This window comes from Clytia hemisphaerica, unplaced genomic scaffold (assembly GCF_902728285.1).
Source record: "Clytia hemisphaerica strain Z4C2 unplaced genomic scaffold, Clytia hemisphaerica genome assembly, whole genome shotgun sequence".
NCBI lineage: Eukaryota > Metazoa > Cnidaria > Hydrozoa > Leptothecata > Clytiidae > Clytia > Clytia hemisphaerica.
Window position 1 is genome coordinate 30,951 of NW_027104038.1, and position 11,630 is coordinate 42,580.

Genomic DNA, 11,630 nt, shown 5'->3' on the forward strand with positions numbered 1-11,630 from the left:
AGGTTCAATGAGTCAATTTTAATATCTCAGGTCTTCAAGCAATTAAGTCGGGCAGAGGAAATTCGAAAGCTATTCAGTAACTCGAAACAAAGAGGCGCAGATTTTATGAGACGGTGTTTCAGAATGGCTAACGACTTAATTAAGTTTCAAAGTAATACAATAATCGTAACGGAATAATAGCAATTTGTATAGATTGCAGTTTGTTCCTTCCATTATTTTAACTAATAGATCTTATCGGAGTTTTTGATTTTTCTAAAAAAGTGATGCATTGTGGGATTGTTTCGGGAGTATCACAATAGAATTCCCTAAGAGGAATTCCTATGAGATTTCGATTGTAATACTCCAGAAGCAATCCCACAATGCATCGCTTTTTTAGAAAAATCTAAAACTCCGATAAGATCTATTTGGTTTGTGTTACTTAGGTCTGAGTATGTTCTACCTAATTGATGTTCAAAAACATACCGACGTCAGTACGATCAAGACAAGATTTGACGTCAAATCACAGTAGAGCTGACAGTTAGTTGGTCTTAAAGCGGCTGTATTCCTTTGTGTGTTTTAGTCAGAGAGTTGTTGTTGTACAATTTTTTGCTCAGAAATTCATGCTCTATCAGATGGTATCAATCATTTTCGTTTATTTTGACTTGGCTAGGTCGTAGAAAAAATGATGTCACGGGACCCAAGGCTTGGCCTCCTACTATAATAACAATTTTAAGACTTGAATGGAATCAATCGGAATCGGAATCTTCAGATTCCGAAACATAGAGCGATTTGAATTTATTTTTAAGATCTGGTTTTTGACTTTGCTGTTTCTTGTCATTGGCTTTTTTGAGTTCGTCTCTCAATTCTTTATTGGATCGTTCGACCTCGGTGACTTTCATTTTCAGCAATTTGTAATCATGAAGCATCAACTTCTGGTGTTTGGCAAGGTTGATTTTGTTATGCTCATCCATGTCTTTGCGTTGAACCTGGTAAATTTAATATATAATATTTGTCTCTCTGTTTCTTTGTCTTTCCGCCCGGCCGCCCGCCCGTCCCTCTAAAAAATTCTCGTCATGGATAAAACCTCTATAAAGCACTTACCTTTTGGTTGCAGCCGACATCAGAATATTCACATGCAATTTTTTCATACAAACATTCTTCAGCCAAATGTTTGGGAATCTGTACAGTAAAGAAAGAAAAGTAATTTTTTCTTTCTATCATTTTTTTTATTCATTCATCCAATCTAGAAGTATCGTGACCTGGTAGCTCAGTCGGTAGAGCATTTTGCCTTACAATCAAAGGGCTGTGGGTTCGATCCCCGGTTACCGCTGATTCAGCGAATGAGTAGCTTAATCTAGGGTAATCTGATCTAGGCGGTTGGGAGCTGAGAGTTGGTGTGACGCTCCACCTCAGCATTCGATCTCCTAGGTTTAGCGCAAATAAAAAAGAAAATAGACAGCCACCAGATGAGTATACTTCTTTTTACTTATAACTAAGTAAGACCAAACTCAAGTAGCATAAAATTGGAATCGATTTTTACCTCTTGTCGAAGATATTCGAGTTGACATTCATCATTGGGGCATTCCACATTTATGAAAGGACATTCTCCGTGATGATTCTATAAAATCAGATGAAAAAGAAGATATATCGGTTGTCCGAAAAATGCGTCAAGATGTTGGCATTTTTCCGAAGAGACGGGCATTGTCGCTATTCTTCCTTTTGTAGACAGAAATCTGTTCAATTAAGATTTCTCTCTCCCAGATTTATTATTATAAACGGTTCTAACTCACTGATGGGGTGCGGTTAGTTCCAGTATCGACCCACACAAATAGGCTCATGCTCACATTTTAGAAAAATGATGAATGGAAAAAAATATGGGTTTAGGTGGAAATGAAGGAAAACGTGAAATATTGGTATTCTAACTTCGATTTCACGAGCTGACATCTCCAAACAACAAAAGTCACATTCAACTCTTCGGTATCCACAATTTCCTTCGTGGTAATTCATTTTAAGTCTGGCTACATTTTCTTGGCATCCTTTGTTCTTGCACGGTATCATCTCGTAATCACATTTTTCCTCGTGATCCTAAAATAATAAATTATATATAAATTAAACAGTATACAGTTAAACACTACTTCTTCCACCAATTTCTTTAATCAACAATGGTGTGGTGCTGGGATGTCTTTCAACGTAATAATTAAAAAAAGATCTTCAATGTCTTTTCCGTACTAAGACGTGTCTGAATGTTTTACCAGTCATGGTATCCTTATTTTCGAAACGGGCAGTAAATAGCAGTAGACCCCACTTAAGATCACACTAGTGTATAAAAAAGGCTCACTGCAAACTTTAACCAAGTCTTATTCGTGATATTCATGATGTAATATTTTATATGATAGCTCCAAAAAAAAAGTTTGCCATGAATTTTGAACATAAACAATAAGATTAGTGGCAAACACCCGGGCTATTTTGGTTGTTTCCGTATAAATACCACGAATTTAGACAAAAATGTTCAAAAATCATTTTCGCAGAGTGACGACGAGCCATTACCTTATAGTCAATGATTTTTCCTTGCCATTGACATCCTTTCTCGTGTTGTGGACATTTGACATCGATACTTGTTTTCACCATCCTGTCAACCACTCCATTAAAGGAAATCTATAAAAAAATTATTATTGACTTATCAAAAATCTTTTCCTAAAAAGTCTGTGCCCATTAGTACGGGGCCAAGCCTGGGGTCCCGTGACATCTTTTTTACGACCTAACCATTTTCAGTCTATTCCAAAGAACAGTATATTACTAGATATTTTTAGAGGGAGGACGCGGATTAGGCAGAGAGTTGTTGTAATACATTTTTTGCTTAGAATTTAATGCTCTCTTGGTAGTGAGTATTTTGAGAATATTAGTTATGAAGATCAATGAAAAAAAGAACTTGATAAAATTTTATGAATGATAAAATAATAAAACCTACTTTATCAGGATCATATTGTACATTACAACTTGGACAACGTGTCGACCTGAAATGAAACAATCGGAATAAAATTTATAACCATTTTTGTTTGTTGAAAATATATTCGCGAGAGGAATGTCATCAAATGACTTCTATTCTTACAAGCAGTAGCGTGGCGGTAGAGCGGTCAGCTGTCCCCGTCCCAGCGACCGATTCTTCGTCTTTTATTTATTTTCTTTTGTGGTGGGGGCGAAAAACAAGGGATGCGGAAAGGCGCTTCTGATTATTAATTTACAATTTCTTAAGATTGACCAGAGAAAAGGTACCCAAAAATTTCATCCCTCGCGTTATTTCATCCCTCGCGTCATTTCTACAAACATATTTTACTTTTTATACATACGGGGCACTAAAAATCTCAACTTACGAAACTTACCTCTTTATTTAAGCCCAATTTTGGTCCACGATTACCAGTCATTCTGTGGAAATCTTATAAAGCTACTCTTAGATTTTTACAAAGAACGAGCTTTTTGCTGGTATGAAAATATCACGTTTTGTGCTTACATTCTTCTTCTGGTTGGTTGTTCATTGTTCCATTTCACCAGACATCCGTGACAAAAAGCATGATGACACGGTGTTGAGTGCGCATCACGCAAAAGTAAATGGCAGATCGTGCATTCCAAATCTGATACTTTCTGTTCTTCATTGACAAGATCAAAGTCATAACCACGCTCATACTCTACTTTGATTGGCTCATATTCTACTTTGATTGGCTCATACTCTACTTTGATTGGCTCATACTCTACTTTGATTGGCTCATATTCTACTTTGATTGGCTCATACTCTACTTTGATTGGCTTCTACTACTTGATTGGCTCATACTTACTTTGATTGGCTCATCTCTACTTTGATTGGCTCATACTTTGATGGCTCATACTACTTTGATGGCTGATTGCTCACTCTACTTTGATTGGCTCATATTCTACTTTGATTGGCTCATATTCTACTTTGATTGACTCATACTCTACTTTGATTGGCTCATATTCTACTTTGATTGGCTCATATTCTACTTTGATTGGCTCATACTCTACTTTGATTGGCTCATACTCTACTTTGATTGGCTCATATTCTACTTTGATTGGCTCATATTCTACTTTGATTGACTCATACTTTTCTATCGAGGGGCTTCTTGTCCTTCTTCTAGCCCTTTGAGTGTGTCTTCGAGTATTATAAGACATTATTCGGCTAGTTCGAGTGTTTTACTGTAAAATACAAGGTAATATTTAAAAATCACTCGCTGTTGTTCAAAAGAGAAGGTATCCTTTGACTACAGTAAAATAGCATAATATGTGATGTATTAAAAAAGTTATGATATAGAATTAATCAATCCTCGTTGACTTTAAACATACTTCCTGTGATAGTAATAGCCATTGACTATCGATATATCTTATCTTATTTTATCGCATGTCTGATATCCAAAATGGTCTGTCGAACTTGACGGAGATTCGATGAAGAAAAGCTGTAAGACCAGGAACAACTGATTTAATCTTTTTCCTTCAATGTACAAGACTTATTGACTATTGATGTCTAATAAATATTCAGTTATGAATATATTATTTTACCTGTTTCCTGATGTTTCGACGAAAAAAAATCTCTACATCAAGCAAGCGTTACACTGCTCAGTTTTCTACAACAATAACATAACATTGTTTTTTTCCTGTCTTGTTTTAAAAATGAAAGTACTTTTGTTGATGCTTGCATTTTTGCAAAAGTAATTAGATCTCGCATGCTTTTTTATAAGAATGTTTTTTTCCATTTCGTCATGGATATTCTTTTAACTTTTTGAGTAAATTCATCTTGAAATATTCTTAAGGAATTCCTAGGTTGGGTTTAAAATGTAATCATAACACTTCAAGCAAATTTATGACATCTTTGTTTGTAAAGAAGTCTTTAGCATCGCTGGGAGAAAGCTAGCAATTTGCTGTTTAAAAAGCCCCCAAAAAAGACAGTTTTAGTTTCAGTTACCAAATTCTATAATGATGATCCGTGCTTTTTCTTTTATAAGAATAGTTATGATAAAATTAGCCAAAAAAATTAAGAATATGCTTAGAATACCACCATCATCGAATGGCGAAGCACCATTCTTTCCTGAATTCTTAGCACATCCGTAAATTTTTGGCCAATCTCATCATGAATATTCATATAGAGTACAATCTTATAAAAGAAAAAGCGTGTAGTATACTTGAGTCTGAGTCAGATTTTTTATTTAGTGACAGTTGACATCTCGTTTTACAAAGTGTTCATTTTACACAAAACAAAATGGAATTTTATTCAGTAAATCATTTATTATCAGGTGCTTCTAGTAATAAATCCAGTAAAATCTCGGTCTAAATCAGAGTATTTAGGAACTCTTCTGGAAAATATAATCAGTATCAATTGGCAATGGTAACCGTTGTAACCGTTCTATCAGACACTAGAGAGTAGTTACTCTAGTAATATATAGCTGAATCCTTTTCTTTCTATTTAGTTATTTTTAGCCTGAAATGTTTTGGTTTCTTTCTATGTTTGAGATTTCAAGTCGTGTATCATGTCTTTTTATATTTCAATATATAGCAGAAACTTTGAAGTTATGTACTACTTTCCTTTGCTCTTTCAGTTATTACAACGATCACCAGGCCAACCGTTGGATGAAATTCCTGTCAAAGATGATGTCCAACATGAAGGTACCTTAAGGGAACTAATTTTCGTGGTAACTTATATTTTTGCGAAACTAATTTTTGTGTCTTTGGTTGTCCACCGCGATAATAAGTTCTCGCGAAATGCAATCTTTACTAAAAATCCTCAAAAACCCCTAGGAATATGAAAAATTTCGGCAAAAAGTTAGTTAGTTCTGCAAAATACACCAATTTAGTACCCTCGCATCGCGAAAATAAGTTCCGCGAAAATAAGTTCCCTAAAGGTATGGTTTCGTTATTCAGAATTCCAATTGATATCTGTCAAATATATTCCGCGACCAAAGATATTTCGTGCGTTTTCCCCATCCAATTTTGTGCTATTTCAGAGCTTTAATAGTTTTTGCCTTTTTGCGAACGTTTTTAGGCCAAAAATATCATTATCCGCCGAATCAAATTCTCTCTGAGAAGTTTTTTTCGGCCATCTGCAAAAATGTCTTCCTTTGATGGTTTTTCTACCTTGCGCGTCAACACTAAAAAATTTATCGTCCACACCCTTTGAACATCCCCTGTATCATAGGCCATTTCACAGTCGCAAAGCGTAATGGGTAATCAGGACCACTGCGCGCTAATAACGACTTACTATTGGTCCAGAGTCTTGAAAAAAATTGAAGATTTTTGCGTCTAGCCAACGGGAAGCCGTAATGGAGGCGCAATCAGTCCTGATTACCCATGATCCATTTCGACTGTGAAATGGCCTATTCCGGACCTTTGGTTCGACTTGAATAACATTCTTCTTTCTCTCACAGAACGAGTTCCGGTCTCCATATCTCAAGAAGTAGACAAACTCCTACAAAAAGAAAAACCACCGCCCTCTTCATCTCAAAACACGCCCAAAAAACAACCAATAAAGATGAACAAGGCGTTCAAAAAATCAGTTGTCCGACAATCGAAGCAAGAGGTAAAGTATGAGCTAATGAATGAATGAGTTTACTATATTCTCAACTTCAGTTGAGCTACAATCTGACAATGTCTGTCTGTGTGTGTGTGTGTCTGTCTGTCTGTCTGTCACAAAAACTTTAGGGCAGCCTGTAGACTTCAAAAATGCTTGGATTTGGCTGAAATTTTGCACACTTGTTCCTTGGGTGAATATCTGGGGGTGTTTTTTTCTTTTTTTGAAAATTTTGATTTTTGGGGCCTGGGGACGAGTTTTTCGCCAAAATGAGGCTAAAACTTTAGGGCAGCCTGGAGACTTCAAAAATGCTTGGCTTTGGCTGAAATTTTGCACACTTGTTCCTTGGGTGAATATCTGGGGGTGTTTTTTTCTTTTTTTGAAAATTTTGATTTTTGGGGTCTAGGGACGAGTTTTTCGCCAAAACGAGGCTAAAACTTTAGGGCAGCCTGGAGACTTCAAAAATGCTTGGATTTGGCTGAAATTTTGCACACTTGTTCCTTGGGTGAATATCTGGGGGTGATTTTTGCATTTTTCAAAAATTTTGATTTTTGGGGCCTGGGAACGAGTTTTTTGCCAAAACGAGGCTAAAGCTTTGGAGCAGTCTACAGGCCTCCAAAATGATCGGATTTGGTTGAAATTTGGCACACTTGTTCATTGGGTGAATATCTGGGGTTCTAAAATTGGGCCTATGAATGATTTGAAGCCACTGAAGTTGAGCCCAGTGCGTTGCGCACGTTCGACTATTTGTCATTGTCCTACTCACTATTTTTTCTACTAGCATGTACTTTCGAATGAATGAACGAGTTTTACTACTTCTGCTCGTACAGTTGACTCTCGCTTGTTTGCGTATTTGAATTTTTCTATAATCCGTTTAAATTCCCAGTTCCCGTTAAGGAGAAACCCTCATAATATACATTCCATAAACAAAATAAGATTCTCCGTTCGAGTTCAAATTAGCGAGAGACAACTGTAACTCTATGACATTGTCCTGATCACTATATTTTTTTGTCGACGTGCATGTTCTTTCGACTCCTCTTGCGATGGTAAGATGTTATACTTCAAGCCGGCCTAGGCATCCAGAATTTTAGAAAAAGTAAAAATTTCCTCGACATACGAAAAGTCTTGTGCACCAAGAGTCTGATACAATTTGTTTGACACTGTCTGAGAGTGAACCCTTGTTGACAAACCTCAAAACCCAGGTAGACAAGCGAAATAAATAAATATTCAACTTATCATTAAAAACTGATTTGAACAATAACGAAAAGTCAGTCACATGCAAACAACCACTCAGCAGTCAGCAACTTTGTTGTTGAAATGTTTTGGTGTTCTTCATTATCTTCACAAAAAGTTGTTCGGGCGCTGTAATGTGTCGAGGCGTAACAAAAAACCCGTGAAAATCTTAATAAGCGAGTTAAGCGAGTGGGCTCGCATTGGCCAATCACCTTTTACATCCTCGGAGTTGAATCTAAACTATCTAGTGAAACAACAAACAAAAATATAATAAAATAGACTGTGATGTAGTTTACGGTCTGTGATTCCAGGCTAACTCGCTAACCCGTTTATTCATTAAAACAGTTCTTTGCAGGAATCTAAACCCATGGTATTTCGACAGCAAGTTTGTAAATACCATTGAAGACGCTTTAGATAAAAATAACTTGCCGAGATCACCCTTAAGGATGAGACAATCTACTTTTTTATTCTCCTCAGACAAATTCTCGAATACCAGAGCAAGATGATGCTATGGTAACGACTAATGACATGAAAGATGGTGTCGTAAGCAGTGGTGATGTACAACTGGTTCATTTGCTGAAAAATTTACTGGTCAAGTAAGTTTATTGTTATTTACACGCTTTTTTTATAAGAATAGTGTACTTTGGATGAGAGTCAAGTATTCTTAAGAAAGTGCCAAAATTGAGGGTGAAATATTCTTAACGTATTCTTACTTATTTAGTTTTGACTTTTTTACAAACATGAGAAATGAACAATTTGAGAGCTTTGGACTTTTAAGTGAGCATTTGGGTTAAAATTACATTGCTTCCTCAAAGCTTCAGTTTATCTCTAACAAAGGAAGCAGTTTTTTCTGTTAACCAAATACAAAATGACTGTATTCTTATCAAATTCTGTGAAATTCACCCTAGAGGGTATTCTTAGGGTATTCTTACGATTTGGCAACTTTTCACCCTGATATTCTTATAGAAGATATTTATATAAAAAAAGCGTCTATTTGTTAGTCTAAGGTGAACTTTTTGATAAAAACTTTTGTTTTTAGATTTTTTCCAAAAAATTGTCGGACGAGACAAATTCTTTTCCCCAATGCTATACTTTTAAAGCCTTTTTTAATGATACTTCTTAAACAATTTTTAACATTCTGTTTGCAGGGAGCTTGGCAACTCTACAGACGAGAGAACAATGTCAACAAGAACGAACAAATCCTTGCCGAGCAATCCTCAACCAAACAGTAGACCGAAACAAAATGCAAATACGAAGAAAGCAGAAAGTAAAACGACGAACGTAAGTCTCTTTGTTTTAAGATGTTAAAATTGGTGCCTACTTTAATGGGATAAATGTTGGGTGTCATCCGCGCAATTAAGTCCCTATGGAAATTTGTAAAGGTCTTATCCGAGAAAAATTTTTCCAAAAAAAATTCTAAAAATGTCAGAAGCGCTAATAATGCATATTTCAACAGGCAGTATGTATAATTTAGCAATAAAAAGACATAAAATCATAAAAACATTGTCCTCCTGATAATGCCATCCGCGAAATTGAGTCCTCGCAAAATCTTAAAATTCGCAGATGAGCTCAACCACGAAAATTTATCCCATTAAAGTAGTCCGAAATCTTTCCACGCTTTTTAGCACAATCCCCTTAAAGGTTGCTTTTCTGGATCAAAATGAAATAAAAAAGACTTTCTCATAAATTACGTCACGGGCAATGCTTACTTCGTTTTTAAAATATTGCCTTGGCATGGTTTCAAAACGAGGCAGTCATTGCACTAAAGATAATTATACAAAGACCCTATTGCGATCGCTTATATTAGACCTTTTTCATAAATTACGTCACGAGCAACTCTTACCTCGTTTTCAAAATATCACTATGTAATGATTCCCAGAAAGTTCATTATAAGTTCACTCTTTTCAAGGGGTTTAATCACCTTGGTAATGGTTTCAAAACGAGGCAGCCGTTGCATTCAAAACAAATTATGAAAAGGCCTTAGAAACAACATTGAAAAGAAATGGACGTAAATGATATTTCTAGGTTCAAACAAGGCTGATGAAGAAAAAACCGACCAAATCATCTCGCGAGATGACCAAGTCTAAAGGCTTATCGACAAAAACAACAAATACAGCCTGGAAATGATATTTTCCGTCATTGCCAAAACAAATTTCTGTACATTATCTTTATTGAAAATATATATTTAAATTCGATTTATTTTTACATCAGACGCAGTCATTATATTCCTTTTTGGTCATCCAACTTTATTACTTTCTGGTCTCTAGTAGACGCCTCTTTTAATTTTCCACGCGGAACATTCTGATTAATAATCTTCCACCCCGACATTCTTTTCGGCAATAAATACTTGAAAATTTCAATTGACACTTCTTCCCTTATTCTGCTTATTCAAGACCCTCGTCTATTAAAGATACGAGAGTAGAATAAATTAACTAAGGACACCTTTTGGCACGAGCCAGGCATTGAGTTTGAATGGCTAGAGATGAATCTTTAACCTTTCTCAAGCAAGAAAAAGTATTTGGAATTTTTGTTTGGAAAGTGGCTTTATTTCCGATCCAGGAGTTTATAACCTAGCCTCTTCGGGGCTTTGAAGTCAATGGAGCCAGGGAAGTTAGCCTGAGATAAATTAAACTCTTGTGACATGTCCAAAAATATCATAAATTTGGCGCAAAAGACTGGGGGATTTTAAGTCAGATTGTTTTTACGTCGAAGAAATGTATTAGGATGTAAATCTCAGAAACGTCTTAAAATTAGAATATCTCGAAAAGCACCAATCAAAAATCAAGATTATGAAATTTTGCCCCATGTCAGGGCTTGGTGAACTCCAACTTGTTGTTTTCCAGATGATTTTCTTCGTGAATTGCTTGTTCTTAACCTTTAGACACCGCTGTTTTTAAAAACAGCGCGCGCTGCTGCCGCTGTTTTTTTCATGAAAATGGAGGTTTCGCGGAAAATGTCATAAAATCTGAACCGCTAAAGCTTAAGTAAAAAGTAAACCCATTTTGAAAAGCTAAGGATCTATTTTTTCAGATAATACCAAAAAGACGCCTCATCACCCTTATAAACCTGACTACACAGCCTCAAATCAAAACAGTAAAAATTCCATGTTTACGATTTTTTCACTTTTTTTCTTTTTTTTGACAAATTGAATGAAAAAAGTGGGTACAAGGTAAAGATTGGTCCCAGAAAAATTATTTTTTTAGTTTATGTTATAAGCCACCATTGTCGTGAAATTTCAGGGCTGAAGAAGTATTTCTCTAAATCTAAGTTTCGGTGAAGCACACTTTTCCCCAAAACGACACTCTGGCCACAACACGGTAATTAAGTGGTCCCGTTGCTCTAAATTGGCCCTGCATACCCTAAGCCTGTAAAATTACTACAATAATCATAACAGACTCTCTATCATGTAAATTCAAGCAATAAAACACCAGATAGAAAACTGAGGCAAAACAGCCGGAGTTGTTGGAGCAGAGATAGGCAGTTGTCAGGAAATACCCCTAAAACCCCTTCAAACCACATAGAAATGCAATACGGTTCTCATCTCATATGATGATATTTATATGCTGAAACCAAGAAAAAACCGACAAAACATGACTTTTCAGTCCAAAAATCCATCCAACACCCTCTGTCCACCACTAAAACGATGTTTTGTTGACATTTGAAAAATACACCGACATTGAGTTCCGATATCTCAAGATGTATAAAAGCAGGACCCGTAAAATTTTGAATGAATGAACCTTCACCCCTATCCTGTCTGCTAAATTTTACAGAATAGAAAAATTCAAACTGGTCTTTATTTTATTAAACTTTGAAAGGACCCCAGTATCAAAACGTACGTGGTACGTCTCTC

At 35.9% G+C, this 11,630-nt stretch overlaps 2 protein-coding genes across 2 annotated transcripts in view; one reads left to right on the plus strand and one right to left on the minus strand.

Annotated features, from left to right (window-relative positions):
* Positions 1 to 9,985, plus strand: part of LOC136811747 (centrobin-like) — a gene marked incomplete at its 5' end in the record, with an annotated part of 32,550 nt that extends 22,565 nt beyond the window's left edge. The window contains 5 exon segments of the mRNA XM_067068366.1: positions 5,580 to 5,646; positions 6,405 to 6,556; positions 8,258 to 8,376; positions 8,929 to 9,061; positions 9,806 to 9,985. Coding sequence (XP_066924467.1) covers positions 5,580 to 5,646; positions 6,405 to 6,556; positions 8,258 to 8,376; positions 8,929 to 9,061; positions 9,806 to 9,907 — 573 coding nt within the window.
* On the minus strand, positions 726 to 3,687 carry LOC136811746 (RING finger protein DG17-like). Its single transcript, XM_067068365.1, has 7 exons — positions 3,488 to 3,687; positions 2,948 to 2,993; positions 2,527 to 2,634; positions 1,903 to 2,064; positions 1,520 to 1,597; positions 1,081 to 1,158; positions 726 to 965 (listed from the first exon to the last, which is right to left on the minus strand). Coding segments are annotated over exons 1-7 (714 nt in total). The 5' UTR covers positions 3,490 to 3,687.
* Positions 9,986 to 11,630: the final 1,645 nt, after the last annotated feature.

Bases quoted from the DNA above. Each gene is read 5' to 3' on its own strand.
- LOC136811746 (XM_067068365.1), bottom strand. The intron at 2,635-2,947 runs GTAGGTTTTATT...ATTTTTTTATAG, and splicing joins TACAATATGATCCTGATAAA to ATTTCCTTTAATGGAGTGGT. The intron at 1,598-1,902 runs GTTAGAATACCA...CTGATTTTATAG, and splicing joins TGTCAGCTCGTGAAATCGAA to AATCATCACGGAGAATGTCC.